Source organism: Pelecanus crispus, chromosome 1 (genome assembly GCF_030463565.1).
Source record: "Pelecanus crispus isolate bPelCri1 chromosome 1, bPelCri1.pri, whole genome shotgun sequence".
Taxonomy (NCBI): domain Eukaryota; kingdom Metazoa; phylum Chordata; class Aves; order Pelecaniformes; family Pelecanidae; genus Pelecanus; species Pelecanus crispus.
This window is the reverse complement of record NC_134643.1, coordinates 17120774-17137575: the sequence shown is the minus strand read 5'-3', so window position 1 is coordinate 17137575 and position 16802 is coordinate 17120774. Positions and strand designations below refer to the sequence as shown.

Genomic DNA, 16802 nt, shown 5'->3' with positions numbered 1-16802 from the left:
TTCAAGGCTACGTGCCTCTAGCTCTTTGTATTAGCATGAAATATTTTTTTCTCACGATAGCGTCATTGCTACTATTGCTTCTGCAGCACACAAGCAAACTGTACGCGTTCCAGCTCCTAGGACAGGTAACCCAAGCTGGTATTTGTATTGGCAAAATTTACTGTGACTTAGAAAACTGATGGCTACAGATCCTGTAACAGGATGACTTTTCAGAGTACAGAACACACAGAGCAATTGTGAAAGTGAAATGCAGCAGACCAGCCGCTTCTCGGTCTATTATTGCTTCAGGGATGTATGTATTTTAGTGACTGATAACTCATGACAAATAGAAATCTAAACCAAAGAACACGCAGAGCAACTGTGAAAAGGAGACACAGTAGACCAAACACTTCTCAACCTATTATTGCTTTAGGGATACATGTATTTAAGTGCTGATAATGTACAACAAATAGAAATCCAAAGAGAGCCATACATTGCTTCTGGACGATTCAGCTATATTAGGAACATATTTGTACAAGACTGAGAAGTAGGCACACAGGCATTTTTATGTTTTACTACAACTAACTGAATCATCTGCTCAAGCAAGAAAGAGCATTGCTGTAAGCAAAATATCATAGAAGATGAATATAAGCATTTACGAAGAAATATGTGTGTCATCTTCGAAGATCAGCTTAAAAGTCTTATAAACTTCTCTAACAAATCTGCCTGAAGTTGAGTTTTTCAGTTGCAGCTCAGTATGACATCCATATCTACCTTACAGACTTAATTTTATATGAACCTACAATTACCTGATGAACAGATTCATATCTCCTGTGAAGTACTGCACTAATTTGTAGTTTATCAAGATCATGAGGTAAAGAAATTAATGTTGCTGTAATGTCAATAGAATCAACTGGTGAGAGTGCCAAGTCAGGCCTCCTGACGTTCTCTCTTGCTCATTGCCACAGCACAGATGAAAACTAGTTGCCCCGTGCAGGTGTTAGGCCATACAAGTCCACGTTATCTAAGTCAAGAAACACACATCCATGCTTGATAAAAATTTAACAAAGAAAGAATTAAGCCAAGAACTACATATTCCCGCTCAATAAAAAATTTAAAGCAGCAGAAAGAACGGCTCCATACCCCAAAGCAGTTCTCCGTACCTTCTCCTGTCTTCCAGAGCACAGCTGTGGAATCTGTTGCAACAGACTAATCCTGAAAATCTGCACAATTGGTTTACAGTATGCTCTTGCACAGCCACCTTCAATCACATTTTTTCTCACCACAAAAATACAAACAACTCCTAATTAAAATACCCATCAATATAATTTTATTTCATTACTCAATTCTTCCTGCACATGCACACACGAGAGTTCTCCAGATGTCTGGATTCCTACTTCCCAACATGACTGTCTAGGAGGCCTCGATCAGACATTCCTTCTCACCGATGTGGGCCAGGAAAGACAAGCGTGGCAGGTGAGTTACTGAGGTTTGAGTAATGCTTCTTTAGCATTCACACTTCCAGTTCCCCCTCCTTTGCCCCAGTGCAAGGAGCATGACTTCCCTACATCCCAGTCCAAATGAAGCTCCGTCATAGGGGAAACTTGAGGATAAGAAGCCATTGCAGCTAGACAAATTGTAAAACTGAATAGTTTGACTGTAACAAAGTGGTCCATAAGAAGTCCCCATCACACCTAGCGTGCACAGTTTCACTTCATGTACTCTGGAAAGAGCCTCTAGGAAGAAAAGCAGAATTAACACAAAAGTTTGAGACAGCAGGCTAACAGGCAGGCCAGGCTTGCCCTCATCCAACCAGCACACAGCCATAGGGATGTATGCTTCAGCAACCCATCCAGAACAGTCACACAAACAAATCCATACTCATGGATGAAAGATACAAGGGAGTGCACGACCATGAGCAGAGGCCCTATTAAGACAGTCAGAAACAGGTTAAGATTCTAGGTAAGGAAAACCAGAAAACACGCACACAGTGCCGTAGAAGTTTCACCATTACAGGGTGAATTACTGAGAATTAACTTCTGAATAGACTAAAACACAAGTATTCTAAACAAGTGGCGCAGATCTTGCTAAAGATACAATCGGTATTACAGAGGAGACAAGCCTGCTGATCTTGAGGTATCAGGAAAAACCTTCTCTGCACTGCCGCATTTCTCAGAGCACTGTTTCCTTCTGTGCAAGGGAGCACTCCACATCTAAGAGGATAATGATTAATCGCCCAGATAGTACTTGGGTGTCAGGCAAAGCAATTAACTTTGTATCAGGGAGAGGCCCTGCAGACTGATACAACAGACAGGTTTTGACTCCAGGGAAGGAAGATTCAGAAATAGGTGGGGATAGGCAGAATCAAAGTCAAAATGCAAGCTGCATCCCTTCTTACTTTAAAGTCACCATCAGCAGCACAAAACAAAGCAAAACAACAAAGGAGCTTGACCTAAAAATTATGCCTTGAAACTACAGCTTTCCCAGAAGCACTCACGCTGTTGAACATGGTAATATTTTGCTTACCCTAGCTATTAAAACTGCAGACTGGGGTCAGGAGAGGAGGGAAGCCCTAAACCTGCAGGACAGCAAGAGGCACAGAGGTAATCACATAGAGCATACAGGTGTAGACAGCTATTGTGCCCCGCCCCAAAGTTACATTTGAAGATAAACAGTACCTTCTCATCCAAGCTTTCAAAGAATTTAGTAAAGTACGTTCCCACTCACTAGAAGAGAAGTTGACATTATTTGTGTAATGTTCTACTCAACGTCTGCCCAGATTTCTGCTACATGCACCAATGATTTTTTCCAGGAACATGCCAGTCAATCATTACAAGTGAAAGGATCTCCATTCTGTGCTTTATTTCTCCTCCTAGTCCAGAACTACATAGAGCACAAAACCAGATGCCAGTATTCAGCTCAAAATACTACCACAGTGATTGAATTCCTGGGCTAAAACACCACGAATGCCTATGTACAACATTTAGTCTTTTCCACCCCTTTCTTCAAGACCCTGAAGTTGTCTGGGTGGCTCTGGCTTTCCATTTGTACCAAGCTGTCCCAATGTGAATTGGACTGGTGAGGTCAGCAGTGCCTGATTAATGCAGGAGCAGGGACTCTATGAGGCAGAAGATTTAGCTGCTGAACTCCACAGTGAATAAAACCAGACTTACCTTTTCCCCTCAGGCAGGTTCCCCATTCCTGTGCCGACATAGCTACTACTGACCTCAACAGTCCAATAACCAAGGACCTGTGAGCAAACAAAAAAGGTCACTCATATGCAAACATTTGCTGAAGTGCATGCTTAAAGTACACACAGCTTTGGTCTTAACCAGTACTTCCTCCAGGCTCACTGTGCTCCAGTTCATCTATTACCACACTGCCTTTTGCAGATGTTAGACTCTTCCCCAGGATCCATCATAGCTCCAACCAACAACCCTAAAAAAATTAACCAACCAAATCAAGAGAACAAGTACTTAGTGGCAAGTCCCTTCGATTTTATGGCCTTAACCTCACAGAATAAACAAAACTTCCTAGGTGGGCAGCTACAAACAGAAAATTAAGTTCAACATAACAGTTAGGCAGAGTAAATCCTAATACAGCTAGGAATAACAAATATAGCACATTGACCTGAACCTTAATCACACAAAAAATACTGTAAGAAGCAGTGTTTCTCTCCTACTATCACATGTTGGACAGGTAGATTCCAAAGGAGTACTAGCTCTGACTTGAGGCATCTGACTTTGGGATCCTGATATAACATCCTCCATCAACTATACTAGAGCTTAGGCTCCCAACTCTCCCTGTTCCCAATGGCACTCCAGTTAGATGTTCAAACAGGCAGCAAAAACATTCCCTGCCTCCAATACCTCATATAGGCTCTGCACTTCAGTTATCTTTCTAGATTTCTGAAGTTGCTCCAGCCTCAACATCATAGCTTTCATCAATATATTTAGCTATCTTCCACTTTTCCTATAAAAAGCTCAGGAATAAGTAATTTATTAAGTATATTTATTAGCTGCAATACACAGCTTTTGCTTCCACCTTTCTCTGAGCACCTTTAAGATAGTAGCTTTTTTTTTTTCTTCCATAATTCCCTGATACTGTTTGCTGTTGAATGGTGGAATGTGAAGCCTATGCTACAACTGCCGGTTCAGCAGCACAAGAGAAAACTGCAACATGCTCAGCAGGTAGTTGTCTTCAGCACCAGGATCACCTAACTCTTCCTTAAAGAAATTACTGAATCCTGACTGCCTATCCATTTCTGAATGTGCAGTTGAAGAGACAGTAAATCAACAACTGTATTTTCTCCAGGTTAAGTGCTGACAGTTCTTAGAGCTGTAAAAAAGTAATGGGCCACACTGTTTGAATCTTTCATACCACTGGTTAAAAAACCCACAGAATCACAGATAACTACCAAGTACTGTAGTACTATTACATGCTTTGGACAAGAATCAATGGTAATTTAAGGGAGGAAAAACAGAGGGATGGGAACAGGAGCTCCCTGTTTCCACCAGCTGGTCCGGTCTTGCTTTGGAGGCTGAACTGCATCGCAGGGCATGGGAACAGGGTGGCACTAGTGCCCCTTCTCCCCTCCTGCTCCTCTGGGCACAGCAGCTCTGCTCTGGTACTGCACTAGGGAAAAGGAGGAATACCTGTAGCTCTGTTCCTCTCTCACCCTTGGAAGTGGGAGAGATGCCACAGCAGGACCTGGCTGAAATGCAGAAGGCAGTTCAGAGCAGGGTACAAATCAAGATTAGTACTATCGTTTTCAAATACTACCAATACCTAACTTTTTTTTTTCTATTTGATTACAATAAATGTGATTGATAGCTTATGAATGATGGCACTGTTCTGATAGTAATGTAGCAGCTGTTAACAACAAGAAGTTATTTAATGACACTTACTTAAGGTCGTCTTCATGTTTTTATGACTGTGTCAGCACGAAGACAACAGTCAGACAGGATCAACCAACAGGTTGGAGGAAAAAAAAAAAAAAAACACCCAACCCAAAAATCCTACATCCACCTATTCATTAGGGGTGCGATCAATTCAAGATGGATTTAAATTTCAAACTGTTGAGCCTTCAAGTAGGCCTAAGTTCAAAGGTCTTATCTGATGAACCAAGAGCAGGAGTGCTAAAACTACAAAAACATACCTGGAAAACTATCAGAAGTTACTAAACAAGGTAGATTGTTCAAGGCTTTGTAGGGTTTCTATGCCTTTCTGGCATAGAACAAGTATTTGAGAGAAGGAACAGGACACAATTTCTTATGAGCAATCAGAAATTAAAGACCTTCTTTCATTGGCACTGAAGTGCCAGTGATCACTTCAGTAGGTGTTCCTCTCAGAGCAGTGCTCACTAGAACACATTTCCAATTTACAAGACCGCACACCCCACAGAATGGGCAATACAATGTGTGTAACATCAGGCAGGCTCTTCCGCTCTTTCCAACTTGGAACACATTCCCCTGGGTCTCCAGAGTACAAGAAGAAAGTAGAAGAGCTGTGGATAAACACAAAGACAGCCCTAATACTTCCTTCCAGCTGCTGGAAAATAATCTTCTTTTCCCCAAAGTGATTACGTCCATAGGCACATTAAAACCACAATTATTGGTTTTACTTCCCTGAAAGCTTGCAAGAGAAGCAACAGTGGAGAAAACGATGCACATGAGGCTCCTGACCAAAAGGAGACAGAAGGGCTGTTACTCCTTGTTTCTGTCCAAGACAGAAAAAGTTAGCCCACAGAGACTCCCACTCTTGGGAAAACCTGGGAAACTCTTGCCTTAGGGCACCCACTCACGGTATAGGTTTCTAAAGCTATTTAATTTTGTCTAGACTATGAAAATGAGCAATTGCCGACTGAATCTAATTTCGGATACACGTTTTTGTTTGTACAGCAGGTCCTCCACCATTTCTGGCATCTTCTGGTTTTGCGTCTATCATCTAGAGATCGACAATCACTTCATCACTGCCTCAGAGACAAGGGAGCACGCAGCTGTATGGGCTTGGCTGGTTGTTGATTAGATTAGAGAGCTCCTCAATGCTACCAGTCGGCATGAGACCTGTGAAAACTCAGACCTTCCCAAATACACAGTGTTGAAAAGAGACCAGAAAGGTCTAGATTTGAGGCCTGAAGCAATTGCCTCCCAAGGAAACCCCACTTCTCCCTTAAGACCGTTCAGCCTTGCAGAGTGCCTGTCAGCCTGTGTGCTAAAAGCATCAGGTATCGCCGGGGTTTTCCACACTGCCTAGAAATTTTTTTTTTTGCCTTGAAATTGCCTCATCACTCAGGAGCAGCAGTAGTACGCATTCATCGATGTAAAATGCTCACTAGCAAAGGATGAGCCCCGAGGTCAGTGCCAGGTGCTTCTGGAAAACATCAGCTCTAATGAGAACCAAGAAGCCTTTCAGATTAGCTACAGAGGGCAAACCTCCTCCAGAGAGCTGCTCCCTCGCTGAATTACAAAGGGAGAATTGAAAAATCAGGGAGGGTGGAAGAAAGTTCAAGTAGTGAAGCTGGGGCGACAGCTCCTGAATATACGCAGCTGGAAGACCCATCTCTAGGGCAGGGGGGACAAGACCCCTGAGGGACAACTAAAGAATAAGCCCAAGGTAAAAAGTTGCATGTATCAATAAGCATACACTTTTTTTTTTTTTCTTTTTAAAATCCACACAACTGCTTCAGTGTCTGAGCCCACTAACACAACAGCCACATGAAGAAATGGCTGAACTCCCAGCAAAGTCAACCCAGGAGCAATCCCTAGGGCACACGTGGAACTTCAAACAAGGATTCACTGCCTGAAGAGGAGGAACATGAGAAGGAAGTCGGTCTCCAATGGCAGAAGAGGCAGGTATCCGTGCTATTTAGCCAAGTAAGAGACCAAACCAAGGGGGAGGCGGGAACACATTTGCTAACACCATGGCTGAAAGCATGCCATGGCCTATCCACAGCCAGCCAGACGTGAGGGAGGCTCTGAGGTCACAGCATGATGTTTCACCCATGCAGGCAGCATATCTGTAAGGGACTTGCAAAGGAAGAAGGGACAGACTCCCTGAGCTAAGAAACCCAGCTTCAGGGACTGGGTATATAAACAGTCAAAATGAGAAACCACCTATGAAAAATCCACCTTCAGAACAGGCATTTGCTTTGAATAAATCCTTAATAAAACCACATGTCTAAAACCTGCAACAAATCAGAGGAAGATCAGAAATAGAAAGAACAGGAAATCCTGGTTTTTTAAAGCTGTATTTCTTCAATTATCGTAAGCAAAATACATTTTAGAAGAGTCTGCATTCAAGTTGCATCATAAGACCTACAGAAAGACAGTTTAGCTAAAGTCGTGAAATGACTACATGCTCATCCAGAGCTGTGCTGCACAAGATCTCTACAACATATTAAATAACTGCCTCTCTTGGTATTTGTTCACAGGCATAATCACTGCAAAAAGAAACCAAAGGGAGAACTCTGCTTCCTTGATTCTCATCGGTCGCTGGTTTAAGGCTTTCAGCGGTTCCAATGGCTGTCCCACCTGACCCAGCCTCTTCACAAGCTTCGCGCCAGCAACACTGATTGTGCAGGTCAGATACGAAAACTCAATTCTTCACCAATGAAGGCCCATAAAACAATTTTGCAAACAAAGCTATCTATCAGGCCCATTATACCTCTGCGGTACCAGCATGCAGCACAGCCACAATTGTCCAGTTTGAGTCCAGCCACCTTAAGTAGAAATCATCAATTTTCAGGACTTCCATAGGATACTCTATTTAGTGGTGGATTTGGTAGTGTTAGGTTAATGGTTGCACTGGATGATCTTAAAGGTCTTTTCCAACCTAAATGATTCTATGATTTGCAACCCAACAGCTTACCATACTTTCATGGAATAATCCCTAAGATTCATAAAATACTACATTTTAAAAGAAACTAATGTATTTAGAAATACAATATACTCTGTAAAAACCCACTAAAGAGCATACAGCTGCTATAATTAATTATCTTGAAGTCTACTGATAATGAGATAAGGAAAAAAGATAATTTAAAACCCCCCTTCTTTTCAGCATCTACTTTCAGCAGTTTTACTTTTTTCATTGCTTCTCAGGATACAACTGGAAAAGTACATGCTAGTACACTCAGAATAAAAATTAAGTGCATATTCTGACAGTGCACAGCAGAAGACAGCAGCCAGCACTTCAAATCTGCTGCTTGGACTATCCTCAGATGTCCTGCCTTATGCCTCTGCTGATGGGACTGGTATAAGCTTCAGCCAAACAAGTCACCCAAATCCAACAGTTCCAGCTGAACGATTTGTTATCTTTAACATCATGATAAATGGATGCCACTGGTCTTTTGTTCCTGTAGCAAACAAGCGTTTTGAAAATAAGCCCACCTATGGGAATTTTTCAAGATAGGTAAGGAAACACTTGTGTTTAACACTGCAAGCTTCCTCCAAGTTGCCTTTTTATAGAGTAAAAGGATCATGAAAGTTTCGATTTTATGTCACATATGAACCAGATGCATTGTATTTTTTCCAAAATGAACAAAAATACTTAAAATACAACAGGAATTATGTTTTGATAGAACAGTTTGACCAAATACAGGGAAAACTATTTTACAAGATTCCCATGTTTTAGAGACAGAAAATCAGTTTCAAGGTTTATGAACTATGGGGTTTGTGGTTGTTTTTTTAAGTTAAACAAAAACAACAGCAAAAAGCCCCAAAGGTAAAAAACAAATCAAAACAAAAAAACCCTACCACCCTTATGACTTTAAACAGTTTCCTGAAGAATCACATTCCAAAAAGTCTCTTAGATATAACTCTCTGTGCTTAATACTTTATTCTGAAATGGTGACTAAATATTTGCCAAAGGTAGCAATATTTATGTATAAATTGGTGATCTTTTTGTATTACACCATCAGACAAAACAATAATGGAGTCAGTGCTTGTTGGCATGACAGTGAACTGAGCATAGCACTGTGTATCCTGTCAAATGCACACAAAATTAGAGGACTTCAGAAGATACAGTTTGTCATCTTAACGTACTCCTGGTACCCTGCAAGATCACAGCTCCAGTCAGAAGCTAACACATCCTCCCAGAGGTTTTTGCACCAGAACAGACTAAGCTCTTAAGATGCAGAGATCCGACCCTCAGCACACACAGTAACGTCAGCAGCTGTAGATCCTGGAAACTTGGGTGAGCATCTCTGGTCAGAGGCAGTACAAGAGTCGATCCCAACAATGTGGCTATTTGTCTTTCCATTCCCCTCCATCCCTGATGCATGCTTATACGAACAAACTGCTGTCTCTGGAGGAAAAAATAGCCTATGAATCTGTGAACTGAAAATTACAAGCATCTGCGAGAAGCAGCACAGCACGTTTGAGGGCCGAGGGTGAATTTCCCCTCCAAAATGTACTAAACTATAAAATCCTTTAAGAAAAAAAAAAAAAAAAGGTGGACACTCACTTATAAAAACAGACTGAAGCTTTAGAGCTTTCCACAGGGGGGTGGGGCAGGGAGGAGGAGATTAATCTGTAATTTTTTCCAAGATAAAAATACACAGCACCTGAAAAAGCTCAGTAGTTGTTGTGGTTTAACCCCAGTCAGCAGCTAAGCACCACACAGCCACTCGCTCACCCTCCCCACCCAGTGGGATGGGGCAGAGAACTGGGGAAAAAAAAAAAGTAAAACCCGTGGGTTGAGATAAAGGCAGTTTAATAGGATAGCAGAGGAAGAGAAAATAATAATAAGAATAATGATAAATGAATAAATATACAAAACAAGTGATGCACAATGCAATTGCTCACCACCTGCTGATCGATACCCAGACAGTTCCCGAGCAGCGATCGCTGTCCCCCAGCCAGCTCCCCCCAGTTTCTATACTGAGCATGACGCATATGGTATGGAATAGCCCTTTGGCCAGTTTGGATCAACTATTCTGGCTGTGCCCTCTCCCAGTTTCTTGTGCACCTGGCAGAGCATGGGAAGCTGAAAAGTCCTTGACTGGCATAAGCAGTACTTAGCAACAACTAAACATCAGTGTGTTATCAACATTATTCTCATCCTAAATCCAAAACACAGCACTATGCCAGCTACTAGGAAGAAAATTATAGAATCACAGAATTGTTTAGGTTGGAAAAGACCTTTAAGATCATCCAGTCTAACCATTAACCTACACTACCAAGTCCACACTAAACCAATCAAGGGTAGGCTAGACTAAACCATGTCACCAAGTGCCACATCTACCCGTTTTTGAACGCTTCCAGGGATGGGGACTCCACCACCTCTCTGGGCAGCCTGTTCCAATGCTTCACTACCCTTTCCGTGAAGAAATTTTTCCTAATTTCCAACCTAAACCTCCCCTGGCGCAGCTTGAGACCATTTCCTCTCGTCCTATCGCTAACTACTTGGGAGAAGAGACCAACACCCACCTCACTACACCCTCCTTTCAGGGAGTTGTAGAGAGCGATAAGGTCTCCCCTCAGCCTCCTCTTCTCCAGGCTAAACAACCCCAGTTCCCTCAGCCGCTCCTCATAAGCCCTGTGCTCCAGAACCTTCACCAGCCTTGTTGCCCTTCTCTGAACACGCTCCAGCACCCCAATGTCCTTCCTGTAGTGAGGGGCCCAAATCTGGACACAGTATTCCAGGTGCGGCTTCACCAGTGCCAAGTACAGGGGAACAATCACCTCCCTGCTCCTGCTGGCCACACTATTCCTGATACAAGCCAGGATGCTGTTGGCCTTCTTGGCCACCTGGGCACACTGCTGGATCATGTTCCGCCAGCTGTTGACCAACATCTCCAAATCCTTTTTGGCCAGGCAGCTTTCCAGCCACTCTTCCCCAAGCCTGTAGCATTGCATGGGGTTGTTGTGATCCAAGTGCAGGACCCGGCACTTGGCCTTGTTGAACCTCATACAGTTGGCCTCGGCCCATCAGTCCAGCCTGTCCAGGTCCCTCTGCAGGGCCATCCTACCCTCGAGCAGATAAATTAACTCTATCCCAGCTGAAACCAGGACAGTAGTACACTAAAAAAAAAAAAAAAAAAAAAAAAAACCCAAACCAAAACACCAGCACACATAACCTCATCTTTAATAGGCAAGAGGTCATACTGGTTATTTTCCAATATTTTCACAGCATACATGGTAGTCCAGCTCATACGGTGGACCTTTACTTAACCACTGTGAAGATAATACAGAGTTGGCGCTAAATGATGCAAGTCCTTTGGTTAAATTTGGTTATTTTTGTTATTTGCTACTGGCCCTTACTGTCAATAGAAGCCAGTCTCAGCAGGGGAGCCCTGAACCATATGTCAGCGCTTTTCACTCCTTCCTAATTCTGTGTACAATCTTGTTTCCACTGCTCAGAAAGTGACCTACATATGCAGTAAAAAGATGCTACCAGGAACACTACATATGTCACATTCAAATACAGCCTTTAAAAAAAAAAAAAAAAAATACTACAGACATTTTGAGCACAAAGCAAGCAGTGAGGAGTAGCCTCACATCATGAAGATACATCACATACCAGCAAAGACAGGGGTGAGAGAGAAGACAAGGCACCTAACCGGTCAGGTGCCCATTGCATGCACAGACAGTAGTCCTAAGAAGTAACTCTGCATTCACGAGGGCTTGGGTAGCCTGTGCACTGAGTAACGCCTAAGCCACATATTGAGTAAGAAAACAAAACACCAAAGATCTGATCATTAATTGAGCACCATCTATTCTGCATGCTGAACAAGACAGGAGAATCTAATCATCCAGCTAATGATTGTACATTAAGATAGAGATCAACTCTGCATGAGCAAGCTCAATTCTGTCACTTCCTGAACTCTGCATAGCTCAAACAGCTTTCCTTCTACAGCTGGTACATAAACGTTCCTGAAAAAGTGATCTCAACAGCACACTACCTGAAACACCATGCCAATGCCCATATACATCAGCTGCGGGCTTAAAACCTTCAGCATCCACAGATGACAGAAGGATAAACTGCTCCCATTGCAGAATGGCGAGCCATTGAAACACATCTGGCCAATGGGTTCAGACAACAAAGCGATTGTAAAATTAGGACATTGGACTGATTACAGTCTAAGAAAGAAGTGACTTTGCAAGCACAGCCATTTATTATTATCCCTTCTAGTCTCCATTACGTTTAGTCCCAGTGCTTACTGTGCTCACTCTCCACCTCCCTTCTCACAGCAGCAGGTTTTCAGGAGAATTAGCTCTCATCTACAGCCATGCCTAGCTCTAACCTTTGGTGATTCAGTTCCGGCCTGTCCTCAGACTTTGGTAGGACAGACCAAAGATGAGCCAAGTGAAGAACCTGGCTTTCCTGCCAAGCATGCAAACTACAGCAGCCAACACAAGCCAAACCTATGCTGACCCTCAATCCCAAGTGTGGTTGGTCACCCTTCAGCAACAGGCTAAGGCCTTCAGCGTTATCAGATGCAGAAGGTCCACATATGCTTTGTACCAATGACGTTTTTCCTAGCTAAGCTCATACGAAGCGCTACTGAGCGCATGCGATCCAATTTCCTAAATGTCTGAATTTTGCCCACGTTTGTTGTAATGAATATCCATCCAAATGTTGCATTCCTGACACCAGGCTCAGCCCAGTTCCTAAAGTTAGGGACACCAGAGCTGCTCAGGAAGGGGCAGGCATGGGGGAGGGAATGATGGCCATAACCTTGTTCTTAAGCCCTTTTGCCTGACATTGTCATGAACTATGTATGTAGAAATTCAGACCTGAAAAGATCTAAGCATATTCTAAGCTAATGCTGAACACGGTTTCCCTTTTTCTGCATTACCTATATTTTGTATTTACACTGGGGGAATAGAGGGGAAAGGTGAACGTAACTGTTTCCAACCATAAAAATCTATTCAACATTTGCAATAAAAGAGGACTTGGCTTGTCCTTGAGAGAAGCTCTTTATTTTCCAGAAACATCTCCTTCTGTAATTGCCAGGGGGAAAAGGAGAGTCTTTCTATCTCAAAACAGCTCTATGGAAAATGGTAAGAAACAGACAAGACAGACAGTGAGAAATGTTCCTCATTTCAGCATATATCGTGTGGTTTTCATCCTTGAAAGTTTAACTGTAGCCCTTTATAAATCACAGTCACCCATACCAGCAAGGGCGGAATGAAGTCCCATGTAACGATCACTGCATCTGCTTTTACAGCACCACAGCACTGCCCATAACACAGCAATTCATTTATTGAATGCAAGCAAACTTGTATTTCTGGAGTAGATCTCTTGAGGTGCAATTGGCAAAGAGCTACAGGAAAAAGACCTCAAAAATGTGTAAAATTATACACAGCTAAAGTTTTTACTGGTTTGCAGGTAGGAAAGCGTTTCATAACACTACACCATCGCACCCTTACATTTCAGCAGCTCGCACTGTCACTGAAGTGTCACATTACTGAGACACCTCCCTACACCAATCCTAGGAAGTTCTTGCTCACTGTGGGCAGTAAAATGATAGTCAGAGGGCTCCAAGAGAAGAAAGGGAAGAAACTGGTTAAAAGTTCCACCAATTTCTAATGGCTTCATGAAATTGTCCAGACTCCCTCTGGTGGGGGATTTAATGCAGAGATTGTTGCAGTTTGCTGTATGAGAACAGTTTTGAACCATGACATTTTTTTCTTTTGCAAAATAAACCCTGTTAGGATTGGACTCTGCAATTCTTGGAGTCTCTTTGGATGCTTCAGTCACAGCAATTTAAGGTAATGCTTTGTTGTTGGCCATAAGCTCCATCACATAAAGAAGAGCAACCTTTGATAAAAAGGAGAAAAGACCATATTTTTCAAGTACAAATTAGTGTCTTTGTGCTCCAAAATCCTCAGAACATTTCTCGGTCCTTACTTCAGCTCTCCAGAGCCCCAGCAGAACCACCACCTCTGTCCCCATTGTGGAAAGAGGCCAAAGAGAAATCTCTCTCCCTAGACCACACAAGAGATCTACGGCTGTATGAAAGAACAACCCCTAGCTCCCAATTTCCATTTCTGTGTTTTCTATATTAAATATATTAAGCCGCAAGTCTCTATCCCTCTGACAATACCAGTGTCACTTATTTGCACCACTGTAAGGCATGCTGGAATTGTCTACATATCTCTCTACAAGACACACGTACACAAGAGTCAAGCAAACCATCCATCCCTTTCCTCTCTCTTCCCCCTAAGTTGCCAATGTAACCAGTTATGGTCAACAAAGAACATGAGAAGCTTTACAAACACAAAAAGACGCCAAATTCGGTATTTTTACTATATAACACTAAACATATGTACTACATATTGCCATCAAAATACCTGTTCTGCCACCTCATAGTCAAATTCAATTCTCTTGTCTCCTGAACATTATAACAAATGTTATCAGCATTCTGCAGTCTTAAGTCTTGATTAAAAAAAAAAAAAAAAAAAAAAATGCAGGGGCTAGCATTTAAAAAATAACAACACCACAACTTGGGGTAGGAAAACTGCAACCTGAAGATGATGTCCCTTACTGTACAGGAAAACCAGCATGAGCCCTTTCAAGGATGGAGCCAATTTTATTTCTGACAGCCCTTGTAATGACTCACTAACTTTTTTCCTTAATAAGACCACGAATTGCATCACAGCAAGTGTGTCTATAACAAGCCAGAGAATTCAAAAAATTATTCAATGGCTAAGAAACAGAACTTTGCTATGTAGAGGAAAACAAGTCTAATTCTCAATTTGTCCTCATGCTTTTAGATAGGAAGGGTTGTAAGATCACAGTAAGAAGGATTTATTTCTCTTCTTTTTTTCGTACATACTATAGTCCAAGGACTCTGAATAACCTCATACAGACCATCTTGGATGATGAGTATCATTCAAATCACTGCCTGACAGGATGGCAGCTGAAGAGCAATCAAAATTCTGAGGATATTTAGGACATAGCTGGCACAGAAACCACTCTCAAAGGTTAGAGGAAACACTCCTCACCACTTCAAGTTCTTTGGGATAACTCTAAAGTTTTGTCAGAACCTACTGCTTGCAAGTTATGCAACGCATATAGGAAGGCAGCCTAAGAGCACCAATTCACATTCAGTTCTCCAGAATGCTATTAATGAAAGCCAGAGCCTTCCAAAGCAAGTGTCATCTCATTTGACGGGAGAGATTACTGCCTCATTTTGTCCCAAAAGCATTCCTTTAGTGCCCAACGAAAAGCAAAGCTGTGCGGGGAATCAGAAGAGAGGTATTTACAGTTCAGAAGGACAGGCACGATCTCCTCCTGGCTTCCCAGAACCCCCTCAAATGCAAAGCTTCGAAGGGGTGTGAGCTTTGACACTGACAGACCACCCTAAAGATGCGTTCGCAGAAAGGATGCGAGACCGTTCTCCTCGTACAGAAAGCAGACGACTCTGCCCTAGAACGGGCTAGCACTGCACGGCCCGTAAGTAAAAGCGAAGAGGGCAGGCACAGCCGCCCCCCGCCTTGCACGCCGGCCGCGGTCGCCCGCAGCCCCCGGTCCCGACCTCAGCCCGGCTCTGCCCCTCCCTCGGCAGCAGCCCAGCGCCCCAACCCCCGGCGCCCCGGCGCGCCCTTTGTCTGCGGGCTGCCGCACGGCAACGGGCTGCGGCCGGCCGGGTTTCGGGCTCGGCGAAACCCGCCTCCCGGGGGAGCGCTCCCCGCCGCGGGGCGAGAGCCGGGGTCCCCGCGGGGCCGGAGCGGGGCGGGCGCGGTCCGGGGGGGCCCTTCCGCAGCGGCCGGGGGGGGGCCCGGCGGGGCGGCGCGGCGCGGCACTCACCGATGCCCAGCCCCACCACCACGCGTCCCCCCAGCAGCGTCTCCTTGTCGCGGGCGGCGGCCAGCACGCCGGCCCCCGCCGTGAAGAGGCCGCTGGCCAGCAGGATGCAGGGCCGCCGGCCGCACAGCCCGTTGAGGACGCCGCCGGCCAGGGCGGAGAGGGCGGCGGCGCCCACCGTGCCCGAGACGAGCAGCTCCTGCCAGAGCGCGTCCAGGTTGAGCTCCCGCTTGAGGAGGAGCAGGGCCCCCGACACCACGCCGGTGTCGTAGCCGAAGAGGAAGCCCCCCAGGGCGGAGAAGACCGACACCACGTAGACGAAGCCGGGGGTCTCGTCCTGCTGGAACTGCCGCCGCGCCGCCCGCTCCAGCTCGCCGCCCGACGCCGCGCTGTTGAGGCTGGAGCACGACTCGGCGGCGATGAGGCTCCGCTCGCCCGCCGCCGCCGCCGCCGCGCCCGAGCCGGCGGACCCGTCCGCCTGCCGCCGCCGCTTCTCGCCCATCAGGTTGCTCAGGCTCCGCAGCGTGTACTCCACATTGTCGCTGGCCTTGCGGGACATGGGACGGCCGCGGCGGCTCCCGCCCCGGCCGGGGGAGGGCAGGGGGCTGAGGCGGGCGGCTGCCGGGCGACTCTGGCTACGGCGGCGGGGCGGCTGCTGCTGCTGCTGGTGCTGCTGGCGGCGCCTCTCCTCGCCCCGCCCGCCCCTCTCGGGCCGCGCTCAGCCGGGTCGCATAGTCCCCCCCGCCGCCGCCGGACAGACTTGAGGGGAAGTTGCCCGCCGCGGCCGCCGCTCCCAGCGCCCAGGCGGAGCTGGAGGCGGAGGCGGGCGGGGACAGCGCCGAGCGCGGCCCGGCGGGCGCCAGGGGGCGGGCCCGGCCGTCCCCCGCCCCGCTCCGCCGTGGCGCACAGCACTGCGCAAGCGCAGCCCGCCGCGCCTGCGCACTGAGCGCCGCGACGCCGCCGGCGCCGCCCGCGCTCCCTGGCGAGAGGCCCTGGCAAGCGGCGGGGCTGGCGGCTGCGCTTGCGGGCGGCGGGAGGAGGGCGGGGAGGGAACCCTGGGCGGGTGGGCG

The 16802-nt window shown here is 45.7% G+C and overlaps 1 protein-coding gene across 1 annotated transcript in view; it reads right to left on the bottom strand.

Moving 5' to 3' along the window:
* Positions 1-16291, bottom strand: part of SLC2A13 (solute carrier family 2 member 13) — a 166658-nt gene extending 150367 nt beyond the window's left edge. The window contains exon 1 of the mRNA XM_075725358.1: positions 15736-16291. Within this exon, the coding sequence (XP_075581473.1) occupies positions 15736-16291 (556 nt within the window). The remainder of the gene's footprint in view (positions 1-15735) is intronic.
* Positions 16292-16802: the final 511 nt, after the last annotated feature.